The following is an 18601-nucleotide window of genomic DNA, read 5'->3' as shown; positions in this document are numbered from 1 at the left end:
CAGCTATTTTATCATCTAGACCAAAGTTAAAGAAATACCTACTACAAAAATTTTAATGGGATAATTAGAAAGAAACAGCGTGGGCCACTGCTTAGAGCAGAACACGGAGTTCAGTGGCTACCATAGGAAGGGTCAATGTCAGGATTGCCTGTAAGTCCAGATGAGTCTCTCTTTGCCCATTTTGCCACAGAACACATTCACAGCACAGTACAAAGCAGTAGGCACGGAGGAAGGAAAAAGGCCTGTGTTCTAATAGCCAGGAGCTCTACTCAGACCCACTCAGGTAAACTGAATGACAAAGATAATTCTTCCTGCAGGTCACTTCTTTTGCTAGTTTGCTAACTCTGAGTCCTATGCTCCTGTGCGAGGCCCATGGTGCGACTCTGACCATCCATTGAACTTTGCTGGGACAACATTCATGCCACCACATCAGAACAGAACAGAATGAAAAGCTTGCCCATTTTTTTTTCTCTTGAGACAGAGTCTCTCTCTGTTGCTCAGGCTGGAATGCAGTGGTACGATTCTCCTGCCTCAGCCTCCCGAGTAGCTGGGATTGCAGGTGCCTGCCACCACCCCCAGCTAATTTTTCTGATTTTGGTAGAGACAGGGTTGACCAGGCTGGTCTCCATCTCCTGACCTCGAGTGATCCATTCACCTTAGCCTCCCAAAGTGCTGCGATTACAGGCATGAGTCACCATGCCCAGCCCACATTACTCCTTTTCTGATGAGACCATCTCTTCAGATTAAAGCCTTTGGGTATATGCTGGAGGCAATTGGAATTCTTAATCCTTTAGCTTTGTATGATTTTCTTTCACATATTTAGAAGATCGCTAAGCCCCCTTTTATATGTTACTGTGATCCAAAGCTTGAGTAACTGGGGTAAGAATGCTGGCTATCTTTAGAGGAAGGCTTTTTAAATAAATTGAGAAAAATTAAACGGCATCATTCCTATAAAATGCCCATCGAAAGAATTTTTTTAGATAAACATTCACTTTTCTTTTTTATTATTTTTATTGTGTAAATTGACAGATAAAATTATATATATTTACCATGTACAACATGAGGTTTTGAAATGTATACACATAGTGGAATGGCTAGCATGCCAATTAACATGTATAACCACGTTTCCTTTCACCATGTTGAACCCTGACATAAGTTTTTTTTTGTCAAACACCTCATTCTGGAGAAGGAAATGATTTTTTTAAATTAAAATAAGCATACATTGGAAATAGTGCTAAAATAAGCCTGAAGGAAAGGTTAGAAGTATGATGAGTCAGAAAACTGTAAAGAACCAGTTACTTAACATAAAACACTATTAAAGATAAGCCGCAAAAAGTAAGGTCTGCTGGATAGGAAAGTGGCGAACGCAATGAAGCATGTCTTTAGATCACGCAGGTCTGTAACCAACGGTGAGTCTAGCAAAACTTATTTTCTGCTTTTGGGGAGAAACTTCTGCTTATTAAAAAAAATCAAAAATATTTAAACTTCTTGAGCACCAGGTTCAATTATTCTAAATCTTAAAACCACAGTTTTCATTTTGCTTTTTTGTTAGTTTTTGTACTTTGGAGTATTTGTCTACATTATCTTTTTATATTTGCCGTATTTAGAGTCCAAACTAAAATCACATTATTTTCTCTCCTCAAGTTAAATGGCTCTACCTTTTTCTTTAAAATTCATTAAGAGAGTGAGACTTCTAAAGCAAGTCAAAAAAAAAAAAAAGCCCTGAAAATGTGGAGCTTTTCTGGTAGTAAAGCAACTTCTGCAAGTATTGCAGACTGGATCAGGTATCAGAATTTTAAAGCTTCAGTAACAAAGCCACCCTATTGACCCTGAGGAGATTTATGAAGTCACTTTCCTGATGTTATTGAAACCAAAACACTTTCCTGGACACAGAATTCAGTCCGAAAGAAAGGGCCTCCAACCAACAGCCGTCTTGGACTGAATGAGTTAGACTCAACCTCGTGTGATGGAAAAATAGTAAACACAGCTAACATTTAAAAGGAATTGATGTCACCGTGTAAATCAGAAGCCCAAGGAGGGCCTGGCTTGAGGTATGGGGTTCTCTCTCATTCTCTCAAATCCACATCCTCTGGATTAGGTCCATTTTCAGACTAGCTCCTCCAGCAACTACATACCATACATCTTCTCAGGTGTGGGTCCTGCAGGAAAACTACTACACTCTTTCTCCATAAGTCTCAAAATAAACTCTCACTGGCTCTGGTTGGAACATGAGACCATCCTTGCCATTCACCATAGCCCCAGTCACTGAACATCTTCACGCCCTGGACTAATAATAGAGCCCATCCCAAAGCACCTGGACTGAGAATGGGAAATGAGTGGTTCCCAGAGTGAAACTGAGGTACTATTACTAAATGAAGGTAAATATATGTGGAATCTTAAAAAAAAAATTGATGTCCAATATTTGCAAGGTATACTTCTGCCATCAGATATAATGTATTATTGCAAGTGTACCTGCTTATCTATTCTACTATCATATTTCTAATTTCTGCAGGCCTTGAAAACATATGACACTCCTAGATACTTACCCAGGAGAAAGAAAAGCATATAAAGACTTGCACAAGAATGATTATAACAGTTTATTTGTAACATCCAAAAGTTATATGCAACTCAGTTCCCATTGATAGGTGAATGGATTAAAAAACAGAAGAATGGATAAGTAATACTACTTGCCAATAAAAAGGAATTATTTCTTGTTATATGCAACAACATGGATGAATCTCAAAATAATTACACTGAGTAAAAGAAGCAGCACAATAAAAGAGTACATACTGAATGATTCTGTTTGCGTCTTCTAGGAAATGCAAACTAATCTACAAGAACAGAAAGAAAACCAAGATTGGCAATTGCCTAAGGAACAGTGAGGGTGGGATATGAGGACAGGGAGGGGCAAAAGGGAAAGATTAAAGAGCTACACAAAGACACTTTTGGGGGCAATTGATGTCATTGTCTTGATCAGGAGTTGACTTTTTTTCTGTAAAGTGCAAGATAGTAAGTAACTTAGGCTTTGCATGTGATCTGATCTCTGTTGCAATTATTGAACTCTGCCATTGTAGCATCAAAACACTCATGGGTTTTTAAATGGGTGTATCTGTGTTTCAATAAAACTATTTATAAAAACAGGCAGTGGCCCAGTTGGATCTACACACCATAGTTTGCCAATCTCTGATCTTAATTATGGTGGTGATTTCACAGGTGTACACATGTGTCAAAGCTTATCAAATTACACACTTTAATTATGTGTTATTTAGTGTAGGTCAGTTCTACCTCAATAAAGCATTAAAAAATAAAAACAAAGCAAACACACTTGGGTTCCTCATCATGAATTGGATACAGTCTAATTTTCTTACCATGGTATACAAGTTCTTCATGTACTGGCCTCTCTTCTTCCCCAGTCAGACCCATTGCTATTCCCTGGTAGAATGTGCTTGACACACACCTCAGGTCATTCCAACTCTACACCTTTGTTGGGGTTCTCTCTGTTACCTCTCTGTCTAGAATGACCTGCTCCTACCAAGTGTCTAACTCAATCATCCTACTTGTACTTCGAGATTAAACTTGCACTTCCAGGATGCCTTCCACATCTTACTCCTGCTATTCCCTTTGCCTTATGCTCTGTGAGTTGCCTCATCTCTGTGCTCCATAATCGCCTGCGTGTTTGTATGTGCATGTGTTCTTGTACATACTATCTACAGACGTGCACAATTATAGTTCTTGATAATTTTAACTATATTTATATAGCTAAAATTTTCTCTTTTATATTTAGAATTACTATCCAGTCTCTGCCTCTACTACTTGACTGGAATCTCCCTCTTTCTATTAGACCTATCACATGACTGACACATTACAAAAAAAAAAAACTTCACTGTGTGCTCGCGCCTGTAATCCCAACATTTTGGGAGGCTGAGGAGAGAGGATTGCTTGAGCCCAGGAGTTCAAGACCAGCCTGAGCAACATGTTAAGACCCTATCCCTACAACAGTTTTTTTAAATTAACAGGGTATGGTAGGATGCACCTATGGTCCCAGCTACTCAGGAGGCTGAGGCAAGAGGATCTCTTGAGCCCAGGAGGTTGAAGCTGTAGTGAGCCCTGTTCATACCTTTATATTCCAGACTGGGTAACAGGGCAAGATCCTATCTAAAAAAAAAAAACAAAAAACTCAACAAAGCAGCATCATTGCTATTATTACAGCTGTTCAGCCCATAGGCACATCATTGACATCATTATAAATAGCCAAGCTAATACTGGAAAAGAAGTCTATATCGAATCTCAAAAAAGCTTTCTATTAATTCATGCAAATTTATTATTGGAAGCTTACCTGTATTTTACATGAGTGTCTTTTACTGACTCAGACACTCTTCTTCCTTTATCTCCTAGATACACCAAAATGAAGACTGCCACCAACATCTACATTTTCAACCTTGCTCTGGCAGATGCCTTAGTCACCAGTACCCTCCCCTTCCAGAGTGTGAATTACCTAATGGGAACATGGCCATTTGGAACCATCCTTTGCAAGATCGTGATCTCCATAGATTACTATAATATGTTCACCAGCATATTCACCCTCTGCACCATGAGTGTTGATCGATACATTGCAGTCTGCCACCCTGTCAAGGCCTTAGATTTCCGTACTCCCCGAAATGCCAAAATTATCAATGTCTGCAACTGGATCCTCTCTTCAGCCATTGGTCTTCCTGTAATGTTCATGGCTACAACAAAATACAGGCAAGGTGAGTGATGTTACCAGCCTGAGGGATGGAGGGTTCACAGTCTGATACGGTGATGTCATAAGCAAAGTAGTATTTATAAAGAGGTCCATCATCTTAGTCAAATTGTAATTTTAATTATTCTTTCTAGTAAAAAAATGCCTTTGAATACTTTAAAATTGGAATTTTCCTCATAATTTTAGGCCTATTAAACCCTTTAAAGAGAATATAATCTATTTATTTCTGATTTCTCTGTATTTACTTCATAAAAATGGTGTGTAAATTAGAACATAGCTCTCCCAAGAGTAATTGGAGCTTAAACCCAAAGAGTATTACACTAAGGTTTGTTGAAAATTTTCAAGTTGCTGATTACATGGCAAATTTATCTTTCTACACCTAATATCAGAATATTGAACAATCCATCAAAAAATGAAGTGAAAACATCCATTACCTGGAGTCTCCTAGAGACTCTGGATAATTATTACATTTTTTATATCAATGTAGACCTCATGGAGGATCTAGCTCATGTTGAGACGTTCATTTTTGTTCCCTGAATGAAACCTTAATGTGATCAAAGTGGGCTGCAAATGAGAAATTTAGAAAAAAAACAAAAAACATTAGAAGTAAAATTTTCTTTGAAAAGTAACAAACAACTGAGTTTCTTCCACAATTTCTTTATAGCCTTAGGTTAGCTCTGGTCAACGCTAAAAATAAATGAGCAAAATGGCAGTATTAACACCTTATGACATAATTAAATGTTGCTGCTAATTTTTCCTTTAAATTCCTTTCTTCTAGGTTCCATCGATTGTACACTAACATTCTCTCACCCAAGCTGGTACTGGGAAAACCTGCTGAAGATCTGTGTTTTCATCTTTGCCTTCATCATGCCTGTGCTCATCATTACCGTGTGCTACGGACTGATGATCTTGCGCCTCAAGAGTGTCCGCATGCTCTCTGGCTCCAAAGAAAAGGACAGGAATCTTCGAAGGATCACCAGGATGGTGCTGGTGGTGGTGGCTGTGTTCATCATCTGCTGGACTCCCATTCACATTTACGTCATTATTAAAGCCTTAGTTACAATCCCGGAAACTACGTTCCAGACTGTTTCTTGGCACTTCTGCATTGCTCTAGGTTACACAAACAGCTGCCTCAACCCAGTCCTTTATGCATTTCTGGATGAAAACTTCAAACGATGCTTCAGAGAGTTCTGTATCCCAACCTCTTCCAACATCGAGCAACAAAACTCCACTCGAATTCGTCAGAACACTAGAGACCACCCCTCCACGGCCAATACAGTGGATAGAACTAATCATCAGGTACGTAGCCTCTAGAATTAGGTGCATCCACTGGGGATGACGTAAAAAATTATAAATCTTTGTGCCAAACTAGGAGTTTAATCCATTATAGAGGATGAGAATGGAGGGAAGAGGGGAGCAGACTGTGGTTCTAGTGTTAGAGAAGAGGTTTGTTATACAAACTGTGTTCTTTATATTTGACTGTACATATTCATTTAGGTATAAAGATACACCAATGAGAAATCCATGAAACTATTCAAAATAACTATTTTTATGGCTTTTACTTCTATGAAAAATTTATGACTTTAGCACATTGTGGAAGTAATTCTTATCTAGAATCCTTTTCATTTTCCCCAGAATTATTATATAATTCATAGATGTCACTCCAAAATCCCTCTTATTTCTCAAAAGCCAGTCTTGCTCTGGCTCTGTGATTAAAGAGAGAGGGTCAGTGCCTTGCCCGCTGTGGTCATGGATGCAAGATATTCACAGAAAATTCGCATCATGGAAAAGGAGAAAAGATTAAAAGATGACCATTCCTAACTTCTCTTTAGCTATTGGTTTGCAACCTGAACTCTAGCACAAATATCAAACATATTAGACTGAATCACATATTTAACATATGAATCATATTTAACATATGAATATTAATCTAAGAAATATTATTAGATTAAGCAATTTTTAACGGACCTCATGCTTGTTGGAGATAATAGGGTGAATAGTGACTAGCTTTTGGAAGGTGTGTTTCTGCACCCAGAAGAGTACAAATGGGGACCTACACAAAATATTCAACACTTACACACAATGTCATAATCATATGGGAAATCAACAAGGAGGAAAGAGAAAAGGCTGTCTCCAAGTTCATACTACATGGTTAAGTCACTGGTTGGCTAACTTTGACCTCTGATCTATAAAATCAGTCAAATACATGGCTTAATTTTTAATATTAATCCAAGTAAGTAAATTTTAAATAATGATGCCAGCATCCAAAAATCACAGCCTGTATAATTTTTTTAACAGTGAATTCAAATTCAAACTTCCTATGAAATAAAGGCAGGAGTCAGAATCTTGGCTAAAGTTCCTAGAGCCAGGGGTCAGGACTATGAGGACGGATAGCTCCAGAGAAATGAATAGCAAGTCAAATGGTTGAGGAGCTAGGGGAGGCCTTTGACACCACAGGGTGCAGCGGCTTCTTCCTGCTGTCTCTTGACCACACCCTGTCTCTCACTGTCTCCTCTATACCCCACTCTGCCGTCCAGCCAAGCCCAGGCTCAACCTTTCTAATTGACCAGAGGACTAATGTAATATGGCCCAGATGCATCTGTCATGGGCGACATTAATCATCATACCCCTGGTATTCAGTGATGCTCAGAGGAACACAGGAACTCGCACCCCCTAGAGAACGTGAGGTAATGATGGCAGACCCACTTCCAGCCAAAGGGAGATTATTAACTTATTATGTCTCACTTCTAATTCTATTTCAGAAATGAATGCCAGAAAGAAATGGTTTTGACTCTGCTTCTCTTCTCTATGTTTTTTTCCACATCAAGACCGCTAAACCTACTCATTTTACTAGGAGCTACCTTTTAAAAGTAGTTGCAAAAACAGCCATTACTTTTGCACCAACCTAATGCTAAGCAGCTCTCTTATTCAGTGGCTGCTAGAATTTTGTAAGGAACTTTAAAAGGGCAGGGATTTAAATAGATTTTCACCAACCTGGGGATAACATGTTAAAGACTGCAACTTAAAATGCCTAGTCCTCAGCTAAGGGTAAAATATTTTGCTTTGAAGTAAAATATTTCTATTGGAGCAAAATCATGGCCATTATGAAGTATTGACTCTTTCTCCTTCAGTCCCTACCTGTACCTTCCCTGTCTTGCTGGGCTCTAGAGCATAGCTGCTTAGTAGTGTACCCTGGACCACTGCAAGGACCTCTTGCCACATATGACCTCCCAGCTGTCCTTCACTCAACCTGCCTTCGTGGAAATACAGCTCCGAGCCCGTCTGGTGGAGCATTTCTCCTGAGTTAAGCATGATTATTCTTCAGTTGCCCGACACTGCCCTTGATTCCCTTCCAAATTCAGCATTTTCACATCAGTATGGCTATTGTACAGCCAGATAGAAAAGAAGCTAATTGGAGGAGTTCTGTTCCAAGTAACTAAAAGGTTTGCTTTAAAAATACATCCAATTAGGCCTTATCTTCATCGCTGCCTCTATGAAGCAGCATTAGTGTAGGATAACAGCAGAAACACATTAGCCCTGGAATTGGCTGCTGTCCCAAAATGCCCAACTGAGACAGCCGGACACAGAAGAGAGGCTACCAGGAAAAGAGGGAAAGATGCTCCGACATATTTAAAAATTAAGACAAATCAAAGCTCCCTTTAGCTAATCTCCACTGATGTGTCATCATTAGAATTAAAGCAGTTACAACCAGACAACTGGAACAATACATAAGCTGCTAGTGATAGTTGCAATAATATATCAACATAATCAAATGACTTGAAGGAGAAATTGGAGACTTGATGGCTGTGTCTATAGGACATGTTGAATTAGTTGTACAAACCCAGACTGTGATAAACAGGTGTTTAGTCATTGTTTCACATCATGATCCATCATGTTTGAAAACAAAACTAACAGGATTTGCATTTAACCTTTCAACTACTTGTTTGAAGTTTATATTGGTTGTGGATGTTTATGTTCTGCCTTCTGTATTTGTACTTTCTTTGAGGAATATATTATACTCTATATGTCACATTTCAAGCACATTAGTCAACTTCATATTCTGCAGATCAGAGATCCAATATCAAACCTTCCCAGGGTGTCTATATTCTGACAACTATCCAGTGAGGCAATGTCCATACAGCGCAAAGTGGAGTGGCGATTTGGCAGTTATCAAGGTAATTTGATAAGCCAATGAAAAAATTCTGTGCCCAAAATAAGCTTGGAGTCATACTTACACAGTTAAGAGCTGCTCAGTCAGCTTTTGCTACACAACAAATCATTCCAAAATTTAGTGGCTAGAAGCAACCATTTACTTAGTTTACAATTCTGTAGAGCAGCCATTGGAACGGGGCTTGGCTAGACCATTCTAGTATTGGCTGGGCTCGCTGAGGGCAGCTGCCCAATGGGCGGGTGCTCAGCCAGCTGATCTACGTGGCCTCAGCAAGAATGACTAGCTCCACGTGGACTCTTACCCTCTAGCATGTTACCACAGCCTTGTTCTCACGGTGATCACAGATTCCAAGAGAGAGAAAAGAAAGGAAAGCTTCTTTTGGCATAGAGTAGGAACTGGCATACAGTCAACTCCTTGCTTGTTATAGGTCAAATAAAGTCATCCTGCCAACCTAGATTCAAAAGATGGGAAATTAGACTCCATCTCTTGCTGATAGGATCTGCAGTCACATTGCAAAAGGATAGGGATATAGGGAGGGAATAATTATGACCACTTTCACTAACAATCTGTAGTAAGGACATGTTGCATGAGACAGGGAAGCCATTACCTCCTGAGGACAGGAGCCATGTCTGTCTTGCTCTCCCAGGCCATAGTCTAGCACATTAAAAAGAAAGTACTTCTGGCGGGGCACAGTAGCTCATGCCTGCAATCCCAGAACTTTGGGAGGCCAAGGCTGGTGGATCACCTGGGGTCAGGAGTTTGAGACCAACCTGGCCAACATGGTGAAACCCCGACTATACTAAAAATATGAAATTAGCCAGGTGTGATGGCACATACCTGTAATCCCAGTTACTTGGGAGGCTGAGACAGGAGAGTCGCTTGAACCCAAGAGGCAGAGGTTGTAGTGAACCTAGATCGTGCCATTGCACTCCAGCCTGGGCAACAAGAGCAAAACTCCATCTCAAAAAAAAAAAAAAAAAAAAAGAAAGAAAGAAAAGGAAAGGAAAGAAAGAAAGTAATTCCAAAATATCCAAGGCACTGGACAGATTCATGTCTGTTGAATGGATAATGAGAGGGCTGAGGATATTTCAGGAGATGTGGCAGGCATGACCCCTTTCTCATGCAACTGACGAACAACCTAAATGACTGTGTAACCCTCTGACATCATTTCCGGCTTACTGTCAGTAATGGGAAAATATTCAAAATAGGCCTTCTTCCTTTTCTCCTCCTCAGCCTTTATTACTCTGATCCAATGTTATTCATACTTTTCAGAAAATCAGATTCATGGTTGTTTTCTAATTTTATTTCTAACGAGTGCTTTTGATGAGGAGACCAAGAGATTGATTCGGTGCCCTAAAGAGGTCTTTCCCTAGCTGAATATGAAAAAACAAAAAAGATGATCTCGTGTTTTTTTGTGCATGCCTGGACTCCGCCTACTGCTCCAGCTGTAGCCTTTGTGCCTGATTTATGTTCAGCTTGCTGTCTTTATGACTTTTAGATCTTTATTAGGTAGACTCAGGCATAGGCATTCATTTTCCATCTGCTCTCAGTGCAATTTAATTTCTCCACACATGCCCTACACTGCTGTTACCCTGTTGAACTCCACTTTGCCTTCAAACACTTCCCCCGTTTATTTCGATCACTTTGGGTTCAACTCAAACCTGAACTGCTGGCCACTGCTAACCTGCCTTGCCTACTTGGTTCCCACCTGAATCATATTATCTAATGCATTTTCTTTCTGTTGTTGTTTTTTGTTTTTTATTTTGAGATGGAGTTACTCTGTCGCCCAGGCTGGAGTGCAGTGGTGCGATCTTGGCTCACTGCAACCTCTTCCTCCTGGTTCAAATGCTTCTCCTGCCTTAGCCTCCTCAGTAGCTGGGATTACAGGCATGCGCCACCACAATCGGCTAATTTTTATATTTTTTTTAGTGGAGATGGGGTTTCACCTTGTTGGTCAGGCTGGTCTCAAACTCTTGACGCCAAGTGATCAGCCCACCTCAGCCTCCCAAAGTGCTGAGATTCCAGACATCAGCCCCCGTGGATGGCCTCTAATGCATTTTATGTCTTGACACATAGGTGAGTATTGAAAACATTTAGCATTATATGGGGAAAAAAGCAACACTGTTAGATCAGTTGAATTATCACTAAAATGGTGTAGTTTGGTGCAAAAGTAATTGTGATTTTTGTCATTACTTTCAATGGCAAAAGCAGCAATTACTTTTGCACCAAGCTAGTACTAACAACAACCATGATAATAATGCTGCCTTGCATTTATATGGCAATGTACAGATTCAAAAGTGCTTTTATGGGCGTTACCACATCTGCTTCCTGTAACAACTCTGCTGGGTAAATGTGAGAAAATAAATGCTCAGGGAAGTTAAATCACTATATCAGATCAAACAGCCAGGAAGAGGTAGAATCCAGACAAGCACCCAGGGCTTTGAATATTACTCCACAGCTTTTCTCTGCTTCCCCACGCAATGCCACTTTGAACTCAATTATTATCACATGGTCTCAGCCAGATTCTCAAAATTTACTACAAGCTCTAGAAAATGTAAGTTCTTAAGAATTGCTCTGATAAATTACGTTTGTTATGTGAGGGTCCAAGAATCCACCTTTCAAATAAAACAATAAACTGAAATCTCTTATTTAAACTGTACTTTCATCTCCAAAGTAGCAAATTTACTGTTTTGTCTAACTTGCCTAACCATTTCAGGTAAGCTGATTGACATGAATGTTTTCACCAAATGAGTTACGTGTTTTGTGAAATAACATAATTATCCTTGGAAAAAGACTTAATATTCTGACATATCTACCTATGGGTCTTATAGGAAAAAGTAACATAATGGTGATAAAGTGAACATCATGGCATGTCCTGTTAATTCCTTTCCATTAATATGACAAGTCCAGTCCTAAACTCTCTAATTACTGTTATTAAAGCACTTTCTTGATATTTTAATCAAAATAGCAGGTCAGGAAGTTAGGAGATGCTCTGTATTTGGTTTAACTGTGAACTGTATTATCTCCAGCTAAACTAAAAGCAGAAGCCTAATTTTAAAATAAACTACATCACTCACAAACGTTGATCTCAGTTTTTTTTTTTTTTTTTACAAGACATCTGTGGAGAGTTCATTTGGGAAAGAAATTATTTCAATTCAATGGGAAAAAAAACCTCAAATGAGAATAGTTCACAATATTACAGCAGTGGACAACATTAATGCATATTTTGGGAATGAAATCAAAATGGTTATTCTTTCAGTTCTGTGGTGTAAAAAGAAAATGGTTCCAGGTGTGTGTGGGTGTGTGTGTGTGTGTGCATGATATAGGTGTGTCTCTTTTTGCATGTATGAAATTAGAGTAAATGTAGGTTTAAAATTAATATTTCATACATAGCAGAAGAAATTAGTATGTGTTTCTATAAATTATTGTGATATATGAGAGAAAATGTTGTTTACTTAAAAATGTGTTTAGCCCTAGAAAAATTTGGCTTTTAGACTATTCATAATAACACATATTGATCATTTTGTGTCTGGGATGGGATATCTTATTTAATCATATTAGATATGGATTGTAACCTCTACTCTACAGTTGAAGAAACTAATGTTTAAGGAAGTAACTTGCCCAAGGTCATAATTAAAAAGTAGTGGCTGGGGGTCGGGTGCAGTGGCTCATGCCTGTTATCCTAGCACTTTGGGAGGCCAAGGCAGGAGGACTGCTTGAGGCCAGAAGTTCAAGACCAACCTGGCCAACATAGTGAGACCTTATCTCTACTAAATTTATAAACATTTTTTTAATTAAAAAAAATTTAAAAGTTAGTGGCTAAGTGTTGACTCCAGTTAAATTCCATCTTATAACCCAGGCTTTTAATCAGTGTGCCCTGATATATTCCAGTCTATTTTTCACTCTTTTCAGCGTGGTCTCAGACCTCTGAGAAATTTAGGGAAATTTAGTTTTAAAGATTGGATTAATTAAAATGGTGCAGTATCTTCTTGTGTTCACTGTTCCAACTAATGCAACTAACTGAAAAACAGAGCAATATATTTTTCCTTTAAAACCTAACAAAATGAGATGTCATATTATTTGGTTAAACTTAAGTGGTGAATTGCTATTTTATAGCCCTTTTTTGTAAAAATATTCTCACTGAGATTAAATGTTTTGGAACATGTCAATCTTTATTTTCTACCTCATGTAGTTTGGGATGCCAGATATGAAAGGTGCATATTTTTCTCTTTTAACTTTCAACAACACCACATTTATTTTTCCTTGTCCCTCTATGATTTTGAAATGCAGTTTCACAGTATTTATTTTTGCTTTTGCATTTTTCTCCTTCACACTAAAGAAAAAGATGTTTGAATGTATATGACCTATCACAAACCAGCTGTTAATTTTTGAATGTCATTCTGATCACTATATCTTTTGACAGGTTGCAAATAAATATTTGTAAATTGCTAAAATTTGACAAAAATGGCAAAATTAATTTGGAGAGGACATTATGAGAAATAGAAATTTCTGTGGGGTGTAGAATAAAATTTTTTTTTTGATAATTTTCCTTTTCTAATTATTATTTCCCTGGAAATCAAGAATCTAGAGCCACAATGTCATCAGTCTTCTCCCTTCACACTCAGAATTTGTTTCCTTCTAGAGTAGAGTTTCTGAGTTTGACAAGAATAGGAACTTTTTATGATTAAAAAAAAAAATTAGAGCCAGGCCAGTCTTGGTGGCTGTCGTCTGTAATCTCAGCATTTTGGGAGGCCGAGGCCGGTGAATTGCTTGAGCCCAGGAGTTCAAGACCAGTCTGGGCAACCTGATGAAAGTCGATCTCTGCAAAAAAATTTTTTAAAAATAGCCAGGTGTAGTGGCATGCACCTGTAGTTCTAGCGCACCTGTAGTTCTAGCTACTCAGGAGGCTGCTGCTCCCTGCAGCCTCTACTTCCTGGGCTCCAGTGATCCTCCCGCCTCAGCCTCCTGAGTAGCTATGACTATGGGCACACGCCACCACACCAGGCTAGTTTTTGTACTTTTTGTAGAGACAGGGTTTTGCTGTGTTGCCAGCCTGGTCTTAAACTCCTGGGCTGAAGTGATCCACCTGCCTCAGCCTCCGAAAGCCCTAGGATAGCCAAAATCCTAAAAATTTAAATGGCTCCAGTATTTACCCAGATCATACTACCGATCAGCTGAATGTTCTTGGGCAAGTTTCTAACACTCTCTGCTTGCATTTCCTCATCAATAAGAAAGGCAATCACTGTAGTAACTACCACTTAGCTTTGATGTAAGCATGATGTATGATTATCCATTCAAAGTGTCAGGCAAGTGGCTGATATTATTACTCTAAGCCATCCAATGAGACTTTACTATTTTCATCTTCTTCCTTTCCTTTTCCCCCAAAACTGAATTTCATCTCTTGTAAATAACATTTACAAGGAATGAAATAATGTACCAAAAGAGATCATAAAGTGGACTAACCCAAGCCTTCTCAACCTTGGCACTAGTGACATTGTAGGTGCTGTAAGATGTTCAGCAGCACCCCTTGTCTCAACACACTAAATGCCAGTAGCACCCACCCATCTCCCATTGTGATGCCAAATGCCTCCAGTTACTGCCAAATATCTCCTGGAGTGGAGGCAGGCAGCAGAAGTCAGTCAAGAACCACTGATCTAACCTGTTTAATTTTTTTCAATAGCTGGAGAAACATTAAGGTCCAAATTAGTTGTGATGTTTTTAAAGCAATGCTTGAGAAAAATTGGAACCAAACCCCAGGTGTCCTGACTTTAGTCTGATCCTCCTCTGAAACATCACACTGATTTCTCTAAGGAAAGCTTTCTTCTACACCACTAACCAGTTGAAAAAAAAAAAACGACTCCATATTCATGGAAGACAAGGCAAAGGCACAATTCTTCAACCCTTGTATTACTTCAAGCTTCTTTTAGAAAATAAAATGACCTTCAGCTTCAGACATTATTAAGAAAAAAATTAAAGGCCAATAAAGATGAAGATATTGTTAGAGAACCCCAGGAGGCTCCGAATGAGGTCAAATCTCATGGCGGTATTAAAACATTAAGAGGAGTTGTAGACAAACTACAATGAAACACAAATCATAATCTCCAAAGCAAACAAGAATGGAAGGACTCCTGGAAAATGAGGGTAAAGAAATAAAGTCTTAAGTTTAATGGGAATATTGTAGCAACTGAAAACCATAGAATATTTAGCTTTGTACAAATCGTTTTTAGAACCTGGATTAAACCATTAAAATGTATTTTGAAAGTACTTAGAAAGAAAGCAAGTAACTTCTGAAAGGCAAGTTATTATTAGTTATGGCAAAATAAATTTTATTTTCTTAGAAAATTGTTGGACCAGGAAATTAGGCAAACCCTATACCAATTGTGTTTCTAACAATAGATTTGACAAGCTCTTACTAATTTCTGTAATACTATCCTATGTTTAATTATGATCTAGATACTGGTACAATGAGGTAGGTTTATAAACTTTTTTTTTTCAAAGTGAAAGCAAGTTTATTAAGAAAGTAAAAAAATAAAAGAATACCTACTCCATAGACAGAGCAGCCCTGAGGACTGCTGGTGGCCCATTTCTATGGTTATTTCTTGATGATATGCTCAACAAGGGATGGATTATTCATGCCTCCCCTTTTTAGACCATATAGAGGACCTTCCTGATGTTTCCAAGGCGTTTGTAAATTGTCATGGTGCTGGTGGGAGTGTAGCAGTGAGGACGCCCAGAGGTCACTCTTGTTGCCATTTTGGTTTTGATGGGTTTTAGCCGGCTCCTTTACTGCAGCCTGTTTTATCACAAGGTCTTTATGACCTGTATTTTGTGCTGAACTCTTATCTCAGCCTGTGACTTAGAATGCCTTCACTGTCTGGGAATGCAGCCCAGTAGGTTTCAGCCTCATTTTATTCAGCTCCTATTCTAGATGGAGTTGTTCTGGTTCATATGCCTCTGACATTTCCCCCCTCCCATTTATAAGAGAATCCTTAATCCTAAGAGTTGCAGAGAGATGAAAATCCATCTTCTGTAACTTCTTCAGGCTGAATAGGGGCAATAATATTCCTGCCTAGCTATTATGGGCTCTTGTGTTCAGGATAGAGAGAAGTTCAGCCAGAAAGCATCAGTATGGCGAGGGCCATTCATGAATCTTGAGTTTCAACAAGAGATGATATCTGGAAGATTAATAAGTGTTTAGTTTAAGAAAACATTCAGTCAGCTTGTCCTGTATTCCTACACAAAAAGTATAACAGGAATATATTCCACAAGAATAAAGCAAAATATGTAAAGTTATTCCAAGTAAAATAAATGAGAAGGCTTTTCATGAACTGGACAACTGTTGGAACTAAGCTGATACGGGGTTGTTAGCTGTTTGTAATGTGCCCAGAATTAGAATACTGATTTAGATTTTTACATTACCCATCCCTCTTGTTTTTTCTAAGCAGCAGTCAGATGTTACTGGTTGGTTTACAGGAATAAACAGAATTAGCCTAAATTGTGGAAACAAACTTAAAAACAACTAATGAGAATTTAATAACAAGTGTACAATAGTTTTTGAAACATAATATTTCTCTCTCTAGTTTCCCATTTTTACTATAGACAAATCATGGTAAGACTGATTTGCTTTATTATACATGGCCTGATTATTTGTATAAAGTGCAGCAAGAATAATTATTTTTCACATAAGCTCTTTTTAAATTGGCTTTGATGGAACTCTATTCCATAGAAGGAATTTCAGATAAGACTTTTTTTAGCTGAGCTGAGCCACGGGTTTGTACCCTCAAATACCTATGAGTTGGGTCAATTTCCTTCCTCTTGAAGTCCCAAGATAACTTCAGGCTTCTGGACCTGACAGAAAGTGATGTTCTTTACTTAACATAGGTCAGAAACCCTGAACAGGGACTGTGTAGGCAAAATATGAGGCCAGTTCCCCAAGGGGCTTTTATTGGCTTTATAAGTCAAGTTTAATTCCTTAAAAGAAAACACACCATTCCAGTCAAAGCCTTGGCAAGGTAACCAATTTCTCCAATTGTGTCCTGTTACAAAAGACAACAGATTTTTATTGCACCTGTGCAAATAACTATACTGTCATGCATTAAGAATACTCACAACTAGTTTCCAAATTCTGTAGAAATCAGGTAGAGAGAAATAAATATGCTCCAAATTTTGTTCATAGGAGTACAGTCAACTGTTAAAAGCTGTAAATAGCTTAAAAGAAAAGTTTTATTGACTCTGAAAAACAAAACAAAGAATCAGCAATGTTCTAAGCAAAGTTTAAAAGATTACTTTAGTTTTATTGGTTTACTGAATTTAGTTGACTCCTGTTTTGCTTAATATTCATGAACAGTCCAGCTCTTCATTAAAGTTCTGAAAGTTGTTTCCTCTATTCTAATGTTACAATTTCCAAAGTTATCAGAAACCTGCATTTAAGAACACTTGTTACAGTTTTATAGCTGATTATAAATCACCTTCTAAAGAGGATTAAAACAAGACAACAATTTTCTGTGGGTGATAAAAAGTTTTAGGACAGCCACTATTAAAGCCACAATTGATAAGGAAATTTGCTTACTTCTGTGGCACACAAAATTTTACACAACAGTTATAATTATTAATAACATACACTAAGTCATATTAGAATTATAGGAGTTTCCCATAACTTTGGAACATATACCAGTAACACATTTATGCAAATATAGTCTAAAGCAAGCAAAACACCATTTCACATTTGATAATGCTTCCTCTATGATTTTTATGCCAAATAAGCCAAATTTCACCTTTACATTAACGTACGATTAATGCTAAACTTAATTTTTAATAAAATCTTATAGACATATTTACCCAATTTTAATGTTTAACCATAAGGTAAGATCCTTATAAACCTTTTGTAACCCTTTACATTTTTTTAATGTAAGAGCAGATCAGTGCTCTAAGAAAAACCTATTGTGCTTTTATTCCAATGTTGAATTTATGGAAAAACTAAATAATACTCCTTTTTAGGCAATATATTCACATACAGAATCTCTTACAATTAATCCTTATAAACCTTCCACAACTTGCTTAAATCTTTAGTTGTTTTCTTACTTAAAATAATTCTTTAACACTTTAAGCAGAAAATATTCACATTCTTATGACTTCTTATAATTTTTCAGCAAAAACACATTTTACTTTCTTTACACACCTTGCATGTAAAATTGTTTCTTTAGTAGTTTTAATTACATGTTATAACGTTAACTCTTAGCAACTTCTATTCTGATGAAAACCCTGGTAAATTTGAGATTTTAATTGTGTACTAGGTGTGAAGCCTAGCCCAGAACACACCAGGCAGAAGTGCAGAAAAGAGCTGGCTCTCTAGCATAGTTAAGGGCATGACTAACTCCACATGTCCCCAGACCTTACCTAGCAGTAAAGCAGGCAAGTTGTACAGTATGAGTCATAGTGGCATTTTATGAAGCATTTAGGAGACCTAACAACCTTTGAATTGTACAACATTTCTTGCATAAATTTCTTTTCACAAATCCTTTCACAACTTACATAGAACATCTGAGACATTTGTGGACTTTCTGACTTGCCCTTAACATCCCTTCTTTTAAACAACCAGTTATTTTACTTTAAGACAAGAATTTATCATACAGGATCCTTTTTTATATAAAATCTTTCTTTATAATCTTCTTTGTATAGCTAGAGGGTAT

At 37.9% G+C, this 18601-nt stretch overlaps 1 protein-coding gene across 17 annotated transcripts in view; it reads left to right on the top strand.

Annotated features, from left to right (window-relative positions):
- The window catches only part of OPRM1 (opioid receptor, mu 1), a 123087-nt gene that overhangs the window by 92334 nt on the left and 12152 nt on the right, over positions 1-18601 (top strand). For 8 of the 17 annotated variants that reach the window (XM_011970805.1, XM_011970840.1, XM_011970823.1 and 5 more), the window contains exons 2-3: positions 4396-4748; positions 5520-6040. The exons of 1 other annotated variant lie outside the window; for it this stretch is intronic. In XM_011970805.1, the coding sequence (XP_011826195.1) occupies positions 4396-4748; positions 5520-6040 (874 nt within the window). Of the gene's footprint in view, positions 1-1092; positions 2379-4395; positions 4749-5519; positions 6041-6376; positions 6507-7872; positions 8124-8807; positions 8917-18601 lie in introns of those variants that run through there. 8 more of the 17 variants (XM_011970763.1, XM_011970754.1, XR_001005016.1 and 5 more) reach the window with 7 other exon arrangements.

This window comes from Mandrillus leucophaeus, unplaced genomic scaffold (assembly GCF_000951045.1).
Source record: "Mandrillus leucophaeus isolate KB7577 unplaced genomic scaffold, Mleu.le_1.0 Scaffold1209, whole genome shotgun sequence".
NCBI classification, from domain to species: Eukaryota; Metazoa; Chordata; class Mammalia; order Primates; family Cercopithecidae; genus Mandrillus; species Mandrillus leucophaeus.
The sequence above is the reverse complement of the archived record's forward strand: the minus strand, read 5'-3'. Positions and strand labels throughout refer to the sequence as shown.